Source organism: Phacochoerus africanus, chromosome 13, assembly GCF_016906955.1.
Source record: "Phacochoerus africanus isolate WHEZ1 chromosome 13, ROS_Pafr_v1, whole genome shotgun sequence".
Taxonomy (NCBI): Eukaryota; Metazoa; Chordata; class Mammalia; order Artiodactyla; family Suidae; genus Phacochoerus; species Phacochoerus africanus.
In genome coordinates, this window is record NC_062556.1 from 18,289,304 (window position 1) to 18,304,815 (window position 15,512).

The 15,512-nt window shown below is 36.0% G+C and overlaps 1 protein-coding gene across 5 annotated transcripts in view; it reads right to left on the minus strand.

Annotated features, from left to right (window-relative positions):
* Positions 1-15,512, minus strand: part of SETDB2 (SET domain bifurcated histone lysine methyltransferase 2) — a 93,785-nt gene that overhangs the window by 70,094 nt on the left and 8,179 nt on the right. For all 5 annotated transcript variants that reach the window (XM_047755916.1, XM_047755913.1, XM_047755911.1 and 2 more), the window contains exons 2-5: positions 14,711-15,072; positions 8,582-8,707; positions 7,674-7,739; positions 4,978-5,074 (exon numbers count right to left, since the gene is read on the minus strand). In XM_047755916.1, coding sequence (XP_047611872.1) covers positions 4,978-5,074; positions 7,674-7,739; positions 8,582-8,707; positions 14,711-14,726 — 305 coding nt within the window. In that variant the 5' untranslated portion in view covers positions 14,727-15,072. The remainder of the gene's footprint in view (positions 1-4,977; positions 5,075-7,673; positions 7,740-8,581; positions 8,708-14,710; positions 15,073-15,512) is intronic.

Sequence of the window (15,512 nt, forward strand, 5' to 3'; positions counted from 1 at the left end):
TGGGATGCAGGTTTGATCTCTGGCCCGACATAATGGGCTAAGGATGTGGCATTGCCATGAGCAGTGGTGTAGGCCACAGACATGGCTCAGATTCTGGTTGCTGTGGCTGTGCTGTAGGCCAGCAGCTACAGTTCTGATTCAACCCCTAGCCTGGAAACGTCCATATGCTGCGGGTGTGGCCCTAAAAAAGAAAAAAGACAAAAAGTAAACTAAAAAAATTTTTAAAATAGGTGAATACTTTCTTAAAAGAAAAGCTGGGATAAAACTGATCACTGCACTACTATTTATAATAGAAAATATTTGAAACAAATATTAAAGGAATGGATAAAGAAAACGTCGTATTCTTACATTATGGAAATCCAAACAAGAGTTAAAGAGAATGAAATAGATCTATAACATAGCAAGCAACGTGATTAGATCTCAAAACTAATGCTGAGTAGAACAAGAAAGTACATGTATGAAATTCATGCGAAATTTAAAAAATACAAGTAATAGCACTATGTATCATTTATGGTTATGTAAACATTAAAAAATGAACTAGGAATTCATGTCATGGCTCAGCGATAACAAACCCAACTAATATCCATGAGGACACAGGCTCGATCCCTAGCCCATTCAGTTGGTTAAGGATCTGGCGTTGCTGTGGCTTTGGTGTAGGCTGGCAGCTATAGCTCCAATTCAACCCCTAGCCTGGGAACCTCCATATGCCGTGAGTGCAGCCCCAAAAAAGAAAAAAGACAAAAAGTAAATAAATAAAAATTAAAAAATTAAAAACGAACTAGAAAAATAACTGATGATAGTAACGGCTTCTAGAATGGCAGCTAGGGGAACAGAACTTGTCATGGTGAGAAGTTAGGTTTGGCTCAAAGAGGCTATAGTGCTTTGTTTTCTTTTTAAAAAGGAGACAGGAAGTAAATACAGTAAAATGTTAATGGCTGTTAATTCTGGATGGTGTGAGTGTGGCTTTTTGCCATATTCCTTTACATATTTTCAATCTTTAAAATCTCTTAAAAAGACAATAAAAAATATTGGATAAAATGTAGCTAAAATATCAATTCAAAACTGAAATTTCCCCTGTGGCACAGCAGGTTAAGTTCTGGTATTGTCTCTGTGGTGGCATGGATTTGATCCCTGGTCTGAGAACTTCCATTTGCTGTAGGTGCAGCCAGGGGAGAAAAAAAAAAGATCAAGGCAAATCCATTACTATCCATGGTATTAGCAGTAGCACCTAATACATTAAAAGTGCGGGGGAAAAAACAAGGTAAGGTTATGTTCCCTCTTAAATAACTTCAATCTATTTCAGCATTTTGAATAATGTTGTGGGGTATGTTCCATAGTAAGAAATATATTCTACAATGTAACTTTTGTTTTGTTCGTCTATCTTCTTTAGCCTATTCCACTTTAGTCACATTGTTTTTACTTTATTATTTATTCTGGTATCCAGTATTTTCCTTTCTTTTTTTTCTTCCTTTTTGTTTTTTAGGCCTGTACTTGCAGAGCTACAGCTGCCAAACTACACCATAGCCATAGCGAATTGGGATCCAAGCCATGTCTGTGACCTACACCACAGCTCACAGCAACTCAGGATCCCCAACTCACTGAGCAAGGCCAGGGATCAAACCCACATCTTCATGGATGCTAGCTGGATTCTCTTCTGCTGTGCCACCACAAGAACTCCCAGGATCCAATATTCTCCTGTTTTTTAAAGCCTGTGCCTGGACTTTGCTTTTTCCCTATTATTAAGTGCCAAGTTCCTTTCCACTACTTTTTCAACAGTTCTGTATAACCAGTAAACTGAATGTTTCATTTCCCTTTAGGTTTCAAACTGGTTTCTGTGGCATAGTTTTCTCCCAATGTCATCATTTGATTTCCCCTATTTTGGGGTAGGGGAATTTAGGATTTCACAAAAGTTAGCTAAGCTGGCTTACAAATATTTTTCTGGTGACTAATTTAATAAAAATCAAGAGGTATAAATTTAAAGTTATTGGGCAATTAAGAAGTGAAGGAAAATCCTTATTTTTTAATTAAAAATTTAAAAAAATTTTTTTATGGCCGCACCCATGGCATATGGAAGTTCCCAGGCCAAGGACTGAATCTGAGCTGCAACTTCGACCTATGCCACAGCTGCAGGAACACCTTTAACCTACTATGTTGGGCTGGGGATCAACCCACATGTCTGCAGCAACCTTAGGCAATGCAGTCGGATTCTTAACCCACTGTGCCATGGCAGGAACTCCAGAAATCTTTTTGTGTTATAAAGAAGAATTAGAAAAGAAGTAGAAAAACATGGAAGTGAAACATTGATATGGACCTTAGAAATGATTTTTTTCTTATCTGTGCTTCATCTCATAAAAAAAATGAAAGAAAACCAACTTACCACAAGTCTCAGGAGTTAAGTAAGCTAATTTCAATCCCATTTTGTGAGGAAGAAGATCAACTTTCTTATATGTACGAAAATAGGTTACTGAAGAAACGTTACCGGAAGAAAACAAAAATAAAGAAAACTAATCCTATGCACAGTGCTGTAGACTTAGTTGTTGACTCTACAAAAATAAAAAAATGCTAGAGGTAAACAAAGGATAGGTAGGTGAGTAGGGTTGAGGTATTGTCTGCACCTCTTTGTTGGCCTCTGGGCAGGGGCTTCTCAGTTTGTATGTGGCTAGAGAACTGTTTTGTCATTAGATACCTTGAACTATAAGGCAAAGCATGGCTTCACAGACTGCCAACTGATTTCCCAGCTCTTGGCAAGTCTGAGGGAAAAAGCTATTCTATACTTTACGACCTCTGAAGGGGCATATCTAAAAAAAAAAAATTGAATGTAAACTATACTCATCTTAAAGACTTGTAGAAGACATTTTTTTTTTTTCTGCTCAGTCTCTGATCACACTCCTCTGAAGGTGGCCATTTTAATTTCAGTGTCCTCAAAGCTGCTGGATCATGTATTCATGCTGGGCTATTTATGTCTCTCCCAAGAGTTTATATTAAGATATTAAAAGATACATTGTAAGGTTACACTCGCACTAAAAGATCATTTGTTTAGCTAAGGTAGCTATGTCAGATCATGTAGGAACTTAAGATTCAACAGATAACACATGGAGAGAAGCAAAGCTACACCATGTGGACCGTGACCTCAGGCACTGACTTTCCAGCTCCAATTCTAGTCCCTATATGGCCTGCTGTGTTATATTTTCTGTTCTTAACACCTATTTTATGTATATGCATATATGTGTGTGTGTATACATAGACATTAGGTCTGTGTATGTGTATATGTGTGTGGGTATTTAAAAAAGTAATCACTGGAGTTCCCTTGTGTGCAGCAGGTTAAAGATCTGGTGTTGTCACTGCAGTGGCTGAGGTCACGGGTTTGATCCCTGGCCTGGGAACTTCTGTACGCCACAGGCGCAGCCAAAAAAAAAAAAAAAAATTCACTGTTGGGTATTTGTATGCATGTCATATGAAAAGCCACATAGTTTAAATTTACTACGTATGTCTTTTAGCAGCCGGGCAAGCCCACCATGTATGTCAACAAAAATCACATGCCTGGTTTATTTCTTATGAATTCCTCTATGGAAGATGGCTTGAGTAGGTGTGTGTTCCTAACAAACCAAAGTTTGTCCTAAATTTTATGAGTCTTTTAGATTCAAACTATAATGACATCTTTAATATCTGTAAATGCAAATCATACATAATAAACACTAAAAAGAAAAAAATCTACAATGACAATTTTTTTTTTTGGTCAACTTAACAGGTAGCGGAAAGGACAAACAAAATAGAGCAATAAACGTAATAACTTTCTTTCTTTTTTTTTGGAAAACTCTTTTTCAATTTCTACTGCAGAGCAAAGTGACCCAATCATTCATATATATATATATGCATTCTTTTTCTCACTTCATATTATCCTCCATCATGTTCCATCACAAGTGACTAGATATAGTTCCCCATGCTATACAGCAAGAACTTTCTTTTTTTTTTTTGTCTTTTTTTGCCATTTCTAGGGCTGCTCCCGTGGCATATGGAGGTTCCCAGGCTAGGGGTCGAATCGGAGCTGTAGCCACCGGCCTACGCCAGAGCCACAGCAACGCAGGATTCGAGCCATGTCTGTGACCTACACCACAGCTCACGGCAACGCCAGATCCTCAACCCACTGAGCAAGGCCAGGGATCGAAACCGAAACCTCATGGTTCCCAGTTGGATTCGCTAACCACTGAGCCACGATGGGAACTCCAGAACTTTCTTTCTTAAAACACTTATTGTTTTTCAAAATTCTGATCTGTGCTCTAGCACAAAACATTTTCAGAAACTTCTCTTTCACTAGTACTTGAAAGTATTAGTAGAGGCATTATCTACTAAAAATAAGGCTAAGCGTCAGACTGTCAGATTTCTTCTTATACAATTTCCACTTTATGCTAAGGAAACTTTACTAAAATCAGCGTAAAAGAAGAAAGAAAAGATCAGAAAAATTAGGCTATTCTCATAAAATTTCTGATACTAATTTAGAAGTGTTATGCATTTTAAAAACTGAATTGATACCAAGACAACTATCTTTGGCCTTTTTCAATACTCCTCTTGCCACAGCCACAGCTATAGCAAGTTGGGATCCGAGCCACATCTGTGACTTACACCATAGCTCATGGCAACGCTGGATCCCTGACCCACTGAGCAAGGCCAAGCATCGAACCCACCTCCTCGTGGATACTAATGGGATTTGTTTCCACCTTGCCACAATGGGAACTCCTACGCAAAAACATCTTAAGCTAAGTTTTATTAAAAGACTTGATTATCTAGAGATATTAACAAATAAATAACCTATTTTGGGAATCATGAACCTACATAAAATACAAAACTTCTAAAATTTTTGATGGGAAAGAATCCTTTTTTATATTCTATCTATTCTTACATGAAATGATTAGTAACAATAAATCTCTTTCTGGAAGCAAAAATATTAACAACATAAATGAATTTAACTTATATACATACAGAGGAGTCAGGTTTTCCGGAAAAGAGTCTTTGTATGATGTAGAGGGCCATGAACTTGACTTGTTTTCCTGTGCATTCTGAGTCACAGATGTATGATCTACATGAAAAAATTACAAACATGATAAAAAGTACACCAAGTTAGGAGTTCCTGTCGTGGCGCAGTGGTTAACGAACCTGACTAGGAACCATGAGGTTGCAGGTTCGGTCCCTGCCCTTGCTGAGTGGGTTAACGATCTGGCGTTGTCGTGAGCTGTGGTGTAGGTTGCAGATGCGGCTCAGATCCTGCGTTGCTGTGGCTCTGATGTAGGCTGGTGGCTACGGCTCCGATTCGACCCCTAGCCTGGGAACCTCCATATGACGCGGGAGCGGCCCAAGAAATAGCAAAAAAAAAAAAAAAAAAGTACACCATTCACTTTAATGCCTAAACAATATCTTTATTGACTAGAGACATATGGAGCCCCTAAATCTGCAAACATATTAAGATTTTAAGACTGAGCCAAAAAATTAGGTGTCAACATTTTCAAGAACATTAAGAAAATAAGATAGGATAAAAATAAAAGACTTAGTATAGAAGAGATTCTTATTGCAGAAATTCTAATTGCCCCGAATTTTAAACAACCTTTAAGGCGAACATCAAATATCCCTACTTCTTGCTTATATTTAACAGAAAAACGACATAACTTTTTTTTTTTTGTCTTTTTAGGGCCACACCTGAGGCATATGGAGGTTCCCAGGCTAGAGTCTAATCAGAGCTGCAGCCACCAGCCTACGCTGCAGCCACCAGCCTACGCCACAGCCACAGCAACGCAGGATCCAAACCGCATCTGCGACCTACACCACAGCACATGGCAATGCTGGATCCCTAACCCACTCATCGAGGCCAGGGATCGAACCTGCAACCTCATGGTTCTTAGTTGGATTTGTTAACCACTGAGCCACGATGGGAACTCCAAAACAACATAACTCTTAAAGGCTCCGTAAAAGGTCAGAAAATGGAAAAGTTTATGTATCCTTTGTTTTCTCATTATTCTATTACTATCTATTTTTTAAGGGGGCAGGGAGGGAGGCATTTGGGCAGCTCTTTTTGTCTCCCCACTTGTATTTTCATATTTCTCTTAGTTTCCCCTATATCTTTCTGCACTTTATTTCATCTCTTGCTCTTCTTTTTCAACTTGACCTATTCTTAGTCTCTAACATGACTCCAATAGAAATAGGCTATGTATTTAATGAAAAAAGTTATAGATTTCCTGGTCTTATCTTGAAGAAAAAAAAAAAAGGATACATTGAATATTCTATGTTTGGTTCAAAAAATTGTTTTTAATTGTGCTTTTTCCCATGCAGCGATGGACCTTAAAAAAAGTGATTCTCATCCTGCCTTAGATTATTAACTTTCTCTGCTCCTTTGGTGCACCAGTCTTACTAAAGACAAAAAAAAAGTTTAGGTAAATAAAAGAATAGTCTATAATCCAAGGTCATCCTTGGCTTATTGGAAAGTAAATATCCCTCTTTATTATATAGATAAAGAAAGAAGATTTAGGAGTTCCTGTCATGGCACAGCATAAATGAATCTGACTAGTACCCATGAGGAGGCAGGTTCAATCCCTGGCAGTCAGTGGGTCAGGGATCTGGCATTGCTGCGAGCTGTGGTGTAGGTCACAGACATGGTTCGGATCCTGCATTGCTCTGGCTGTGATGTAGGCTGGCAGCTATAGCCCTGATTCAACCCCTAGCCTGGGAACCTCCATATGCATGGGTACAGCCCTAAAAAGCAAAAAATAAAATAAAAATAAAGTGTTGTGTTAGTTTTTGGTGTACAGCATAGTGATTCAGTTATATTTATATATATATATATAACATATATATATATTTATACACACACACACCTATTTTTTTTTTTTAGGGCTACACACTGGCTAGGGGTTAAATCCAAGCTGCAGCTGTGGGCCTAGACCATAGCCACAGCAGCTGCAGCACCAGTTCCACCAGATCCAAGCCTCATCTGCAACCTATACTACAGCTTATGGCAATGCCAGATCCTTAACCAACTGAATGAGGCCAGGGACCGAACATGCACCCTCATGGATACTAGTTAGGTTCTTAACACCCTGAGTCACAACAGGAACTCCCATATACATATTCTTTTCCATTATGGTTTATTACAAGATATGAATATAGTTCCTTGTGCTATACAGTAGGACTTTGTTATTTATCTAAAATAACTTTTCAATTTTTTTTCTAATCCTAGTACATTATCTTTGTTCAACTCCTTCTAAAATGAATTTGTTTGGAGTTTAGAAGACTGATGCTCTAATAATAATCTAGACATGAAAAAATTTTCCATCATCTATACCAGAATGTATCTTTCTAGTATTGTTTTTTATACAAAGCAGGTTTACAGCAGTTTGGAGTCTTGGAATTCTAGTTGCCTTTCTTATAGGAGAAGGTTTTTGGAGAGGAGATACATTTGTTCATTCCTTCCCCAAGAGGTTTAGTTTAGTATTTACTAGGGTGTGCATTTCCTATCTCTGGATAGAGAGGGAAACTCATTTAATAAGGAAACTGCTTTTTATAACTTACATTTATGGATCTTATAGTTTTATTTTGAATTGTCTTTAATTAGCATAACTAAGGCTGACCTGCTTTAAATCAAGAAAATAGCAGAGAATACTCCAGATTGGGATTAGAAATGTACATACCCTTTATCAATGTTGAGCTACTATTTATAGTTGCTTCATTCACTAGAATCATTGCTTGGATGTATTCTGGTAAGGAAAGGAAAAAAGAATGAAAATAATCAGAAGCAGTATCACCTTTATTCAAGACGTCAGCTACTGTGCTAAGCAATTTATATACTTTATCTCATTTTATCTTCACACCAGGGCAATCAGCTAGGAAGTGGTAGAACTGGATTCAAACCTAGATCTACCCTATTCAGGTAGGAATGAGAAGGAATATTTAAATAAATGATAGTATTAACTTTGTGGACAAGCACATAACAGATTAATGTCATAAGAATATCCAGAAAGTTTTAAGAATATTCTGGGGAAAAATAAAGAATATTCTGGGGGAAAATTTGCTTGAAAAATCATAAGTTCTAAAGGAATGAAGGAAGTTTCCATATCAAAGTCTATGTTCTACAACCACCTGAGTTAAAGAAATAGAAAAAATAAAAACTTGGATGACAACTGAGAATACAAGGGTTTGCTCTCTGAAGACCACTAGGGCAAGTTCTGTTTAAAGCAGGTCAAATACATTTTTATATGTACTTTTTTATCATACACCTCCCTCTCTCCCCCCCAAACAAAAAAAAAAAAGATAAAATGAGGAAAAAGGTAGCCTGAGACAAAAAGATAAATTCAGTAGCTGTTATTCCAAGTGATCATCTTTACCCACTTTTATAAAATGTCCATGGTATGACAAAAATAAGTTTTTATGGAAGCAGAGCACACACACAAAACGCAAACAGAACTGATGTTAGGTTCTTAGAAAACAAAAGAAATTATTTGACTTTTAAAACAAACAGAAATCCTGGAAATAGAATTACACTGCATTGCCAGCAGGCAATATTAGTATGAAATGGCTGACAGTTATTATCACTTCATACCTTTGTTTGTGGCAGACCCATCCTTGATTTTTTGTTTTAGTGACTGTAGCACACTTTGCACTTGTTCAAATATGAAATCCACTTTTCCATCATCTTCCAGCTCCATCCAGAAAGTTTTTGCATCACCTAAAGTAAAAATAGGTTAATAGCCTAAGAACTCAATAGGGATAGACTATAATTTTCCTAAGGCACATGTTTTTAAACTCCACTTGATTTCTAAATAAAATCAAGATTTAATTTGTCTATTACTTTCCTTAAGGAAAAAGATTTTGGTCACCGTTTCTTTACAAAGAACTAGAAAGAAAGAATATGACCTAGGAATCTCATTTATTCTGCTAATTAAAAAAAAAATGTGTTGGGAACTTTAGTAATACTATTTCCTAACTGGAAAACAGAGGGAATGACTTCATTCTAGGGTGGAAGTGGGCATATTCATAGACACATATGCATTTAAAAAGTTTCAGGGAGGTAATCTCCACCAAGTATGGAAGTGGATGGTTTCAGAATGAAACATCTCAACAATTGCTGAAACAATGCTTTAAAATGTCTTTGATATTAACTTTTTAATAATTAAGCTGATCATACAAAAATGTACAACTTAAAAGTTGCAAATTATTTTCATTTGGGGAACTTACTGAGGACTACAACCTGGGAGACAGCTTCTCAGCTCTGAGGAACTGCACCAAAGAGTTAAGGGAGGAGCCAGGATATATTGGAGTTTTTTGTTGGGGGAAAAAATAAAACATGTAGCCAAACATCAAAAGATTACTGCTAGTCAAAAAACAGACATCTCAAGTTAATGATTTTAGTGCTTTCCTATAGCTGGGGAGATGCAAGAATCTGGGCTCAGGGAAACTTCTCTCAGATAATGTATCTTAACTATCTAGGGCCAGTATCCTACTTTTCTCCACTCTGAATTCCCCTCAGGGCATGTGGTTGGGGATGGATGCAGTGGTTGATCATTTGATGGTAAACAACATTCATTGTTTATGGAAAAGGTCCACAATTACATCAGGCAAAATAATAAAGTTCTCATGAAGTTATATAGATAAATCGACATTTCAGATGCCTAGCAAGCTAATATCTTAACGATTTTCTATCTAGAGAAATAATCCTTTCAAAGTTGAAAACAAAAATGAGAAAGGCAATTAAAATAAACTGGTGAAAGCCAAATCTTATGCCATGTTTACAAGTAACAAAAATACCTAAAATATTACGCACAAATTATTTATAAAATATATAAAATTAATGTATAAAATGTTTAAAGTTAATAGGGCCTTACTCAAAGGAGGAACATAATTGTTTTGTAGAAATTTCACTTGAAAAGTCATTGGGAGGACTTATGAGCAGACAGCATAGTAAGTTTACAAAAAAAATATTTTCCCTTAGTGAGATTCTTCAAAAGAGGCTTAGGTCTCAGAGTCCCAACTCTCCCTGGCAGTCACCTTACCCTAAGGGGACCTCTGGCTAATTACACTTGCTGTTACCATAGCAGCCTCAGGAGGGGAGCTGTTTCCCTGTTAACACTCTGGCCTGTTTTGTACCACATGAGACTAAGCCTACTTTTAATTCCCCACAGCACACCTCAGGCAAAGGTTTCAACATTTGGAAAAAATGCAATGTAAAAGGACAAAGGGGATGAGAAATGATGCTTTAGAGACAGATAGGTACTGTGATATGGAGGGTCTTGTATGCCATGCTAAGCAACTTTATTCTCATATGGAAGGCTTTGGGGAGTCACTCAAGAGGTTTAAGCATCTTTATCTGATTAGATTTGTTTCTCAAAAGTATCACTCAAGTGGCAGTGGGAAGAAGGAGTCAAGAATGATTTCTACGTTTCTGACTCAGGCAACCATGTGTATAGGAACAGTATTCACTGTGATATGGAATAGAAGTAGAGAGACAAGTGAGAAATTCAAGTAGGGTGAGTAAACTGGATACACAGATCCAGAGTAAGATCTGGTCCAGACAGATATAAAAGTTTTGGAATAGGTAGCACACAAAATCTTGCTGAAGCCACAAAGGAGATGTGACTACAAAGAAGGAGAAGAGGATCTTCTGTAGAATATCAACGTCTAAGTGATGAGTACAAGAAAAATGAACTATGGGGATAGAATACAGGAGTAGGCACTTGAATGGAAAAATCAGTATACTAATATCGCCATTACTTGCTTCCAGAAAAGAATACCATCTGATAACTTTGTCTACCCAAAGTTGCTCCATTGCTTAGCTAGACATGACTATTTATTACAAGAATATAACCATGAAACAAGAGGTAAGGCGGCTTTGTAAAGAAGGAAGACCGGTAAATTATGCAGTTATACTATGTCTTCCAATCTCACTTGAGATAGAAAATCTTTGTAAAGAGGCAATGCTCATGAATCACTGATCTGAATTCACTTTTTAAATGAATATTTAGGGACTGCCTACTTAACACACTGATAATGACCCAGGTATGTGTATATGTTTATATCTATAGTTTGGCATCCAACCCTTGGAAGAGCCCCAGGGCATTGGTCTAGAAAATTTCTAAGACATCTTTGAACCTGTGATCAGTAAAGTGTGGGCTATGAACCCTTGGGGGTTCCCAGTTCCTTTCAGACAATATGCTAGGTCAAACTATTTTAATGGCAATACCAAGACATCATTTGCCTTTTCCCCCTACACTGGCACTAGCAGATGGTTCAAAGGCACTGGTGAGTAACAGTGGTGCCATAGTATGAATTAAGGCAGTTGCACCAAACCAAAATATGTCATTATTTTATTTACCACCATTTTCACTTAAGAAAGTCCTTGATAAGGCAACATAATTATCACAATAAAATGGCGGTCTCAAATGAGGCTGAGTAGTAAGCTAAACCACTTTTTTTTCCATGGAAAACCATTTTTACTTAAAAGAACCACTAATAAAAATTATGGTTTTTCTGACGTGGGTGTTTGGTACACAGTTTCTCAAACTTGAACAAAGTAAGCCTAGGAGCTGAAGGACAAAACCGATAGCATTTGTTGCTAATGATAAAATTCAAGCTATCAATGAAGTTTCCTTGTGGTGCAGCAGATTAAGGATCTGGCATTGCTGCAGCTGTGGTATAGGCTGCAATTGTGGCCAATGTTTGATCTCTGGCCCAGGAACTTTCATGTGCCATGAGTGCAGCCAGAAAAAGAAAAATTCAAGCAACCAAGTTAAAATTGGAAATTTGGAAAACTTGCATCTGCCATGATAAGCTTGAGAGCTTCTCAATAATCACCTTTTGATGATATTGGTAACAATATTAACAAATGTAATTTTAAAATATTACATAATGAAATGTGTCAACAGTTGGAAAATCTGCATAATTCATTGAACCAATGTCTTCCAAGTGGCCAATGCATGGTGCTATAAAATCATACATGTGTAAAAGACGCATTCAAAGTGCAAGACAAACCAATGGATTTTAAGGTAACAGAGTGTAAAAAAAAAAGCTCACTGATATGAATTCATACTCTACACTATAACTATCCTTGAAGGAATGACTACTTAAGGAAAAGAAAAATATCCACAATTATCTGAGAGGCTGTTAAAATATTCTTCCTGTTTTTTGAGGGGATGGACATAAATTAGGAGGTTGGGAATAACATATGCACACTACTGTATAAAACATAATTAACAAGGACCTACTATATAGCATAGGAAAATCTACTCAACAGTTTGTAATAACCCACATGGGAAAAAAGAATGGACACATGTATACGTATAACTGATTCACTTTGCTGTACACCTGAAACTAATATAACATTGTAAGTCAACTATTAAAAAAATAAAAATAAATGTTACCTTTTCCCAACTTTTTAATCTATGTGAAGCCTCATTTTCTTTATACATTTATACCAAAGCAACATATCATAACAGATCATAACAGATCATAACATAACAGATATGAGAATCTCTCTTCTACTAAGCCAACTACTAGAGAAATTTTAGGAAAAAAATAAAGCAATGGCCTTCTAATTTTTTGTTTCAGAAAATAGCTATTTCTCACAAATATGTAACTTATGTTAACATGTTGGGTTTATTATTGTTTAAATGTGCCAATTACCATTTTTGAAGCTTCTAAGTTTTTAATATAGTAAACATGAACAAATATCATCCATGTAAACAAAAGATGTTGAGGTTTTAAATATTTTTAAGGGGTTTTTAAATACTTTAAAAAGTATAATGTAGTCATGAGACCAAAAGAAAGTTTGAAACCACTGGCCTAGATAACGGTCCAGTGAAATCAGTACTATAATCTGTGTAACAATCTTTCTATTACAAGTACATTAAAGGGCAGTGAAACTATTCTGTATGATACTGTAATGGTGCATATGTGACTTTATGCTTTCGTCAAAACCCACATAACTTTAAAGCACAAAGAGTGAAATTTTAAAATATCACTTAGGAGATCAGGGATCCCAGGAAGGAATGTATACAACCTCACTGAAGGACTAAGTGGGAAAGGTCCTGACCTAAATAACTTCAGAAATAAGTCTTAAGACTAAAGGCAAAAGGAACTTGCACACGCACTGAGGTATCCCACCTGGGAAGAAGTTTATTTTCTTTGATACCGTTATACATGTGTACTGGAATTAAGCAATGGATAACATGATGGTAATTTACAGATAAGCAAGGACAGTAAGCTACAATGATCCATATGGTAATGGATTAGAGCCAGAAACATCAGTATCATCTCATGTTTAGCTTAACATAGATATAGATGGTTACATATGGAAATATTTATAGATATGTATATATACAAGTATATTTTTATACACCTAACTCTGTAAGCTGAGAGGGCCTATAAGCAAGACACCCCAGTATCAACGAACACATCACCCAAATCTTGGTTTGTAATACTAGTCTCCAATAAAAGGAATCAGAGCTCACTCAAGAAACAGCTCATTCTAAGACTACGGCAGGAAATATAGAAGATAAGCCTAGAGCATCATCTAGTACCAGAAAACAAGGAAGAGCTAAAAACCAAAACCAAAACGAAACCAAAACCAAACCCACCCACGTTGAGGCAGGCATTACAGGAAGTTGACTAGAAGAGCTTCAAATGCCCAATCCTGGGACATTCTGAGTAACAAATAAAACAGTACTGGATTATAACCCAAACTATAAAATCAGTATCCATGAATACATACTGATATAAGAAAATGACTGAATAAGTGCATATATGGGAGAAAGGAGACAAATCTCCCTTGCAGAGGAATTCCAAATAATACAGATAATTCTGTTCTCAAAACGGAGCATAAATCCCTGCTCCTTAAGTGTGGGCTGCACATAGTGACTTCCTTCAAAAAATATAATAGGGAAAGGGAGAAAAAACAGAGTAATAATTTACAGTGGCGAAACCATGTAGCACTACGTCAGCCAGTTGATCAAGCTCAACGTCAACGAGTGAGAAATCATCTTGATAACATGTACCCTTGACGTCATGTGGTAAAAATGGCACTTTACCCCTATGGTCTTCCTCCCTAAAATCCATAACCCCAGTCTAATCATGAGGAAAAAAAAAAAAAAAATCAGTCAATAACTCCAATAGAGAGGCATCTTACAAAACACTCAGATAAAAAATCCTACAAAAACAGGGAAAGTCTGAGAAACTCATATCCAAGAGGATCCTAAGGAGACATGATAAACAAATGTAATGTCGTATCCTGGATGGGATCCTAGAATAGAAAAAGACATCAAGTAAAAACTAAGAATATAAGAATAAACTACGGACTTTAGTTAATAGTAATAAGCCAACAATGGCTCATTAATTTGTTATAAATGTACCAGCCAATTCTAAGATTTTAATTGTAGGCAGAACTGGGTGCAGAGAATATGGTAACTCTCTGTACTATCCTCTCAATTTTTCTATAATCTGAAAATTTTCTACAAAATAGTTTATTTTTAAAAAGTACATTAAAGTACTGACTTAGAATTATAGATATACGATGAATTACAAAAAGTCAAAATTCTTGCTACATGAGAATAAATCCCTAATTCCTTCTAATTCAGAGAAGTCACTTGCAATGAAAAACCATGAAAATTCCACAATTCAGCTTGATTAAGTAGTCCATATACTTTTAAACGTAAAGTTTAACAGTGGTTTTTCAACCTACCATTTTTTTCTCCCATCTCTTGGTGTTGTTTACAAACATAAAATTCTTCAAAATTAACTTTATCAAAGAACTGAATCACTTTGATTGGAGAACATAAGTGGAATCCAACTGTGATCTCTGTGAAATTTGCAGTACTCAGAGAAAATATATCTTTATACCATTCTAAACCAAATATCCTTTGATACTTGAATTTTCAAATATAAACTGCGGTTGAAGAAACTTTCGGAAATGATCACTAGTCCAACTTAATGACAAGTCCATGCATCTTCATCAAGTGAGTATAGCCGTATCAGATTATTGACAGTATCTTTTTAAAAATAAAAACCAACTCCATCTTTGGGTCCATGAATGGATGAAACATTCTGTAAGGAAAACAATAAGGAATGGTGCATATTTGTAAACAACAAGATACATAAGAAAAAAGAGATTGTTATAACAACAGCTCTATCTTATAAAACAGCATGAATTATTATGGGAAAAAGAATCTATATTAACTGGAAAAACATACAAAATATCAATATTAGGAAAATTACAGAAAAATTAAGAATCACCTATTTAATGTATATGTTAATTATTATAAATGATCTCCATTTTATAAAACTTTTAAAAACTTTTAAAATGGTAATATGAGTGCTAACTACTTCAAAAGATTGCTATGAGGATAAGACTTAGTCATTTGTAATAGTACCTGGCACATACAAGGAACTCAATAAATGCTAGCAATCATTATTATTCTTTCAGTATATACTTTTACAACAAAATTTGAATTTTAGTGTATATAAAATCTTTCATTAATAATCTT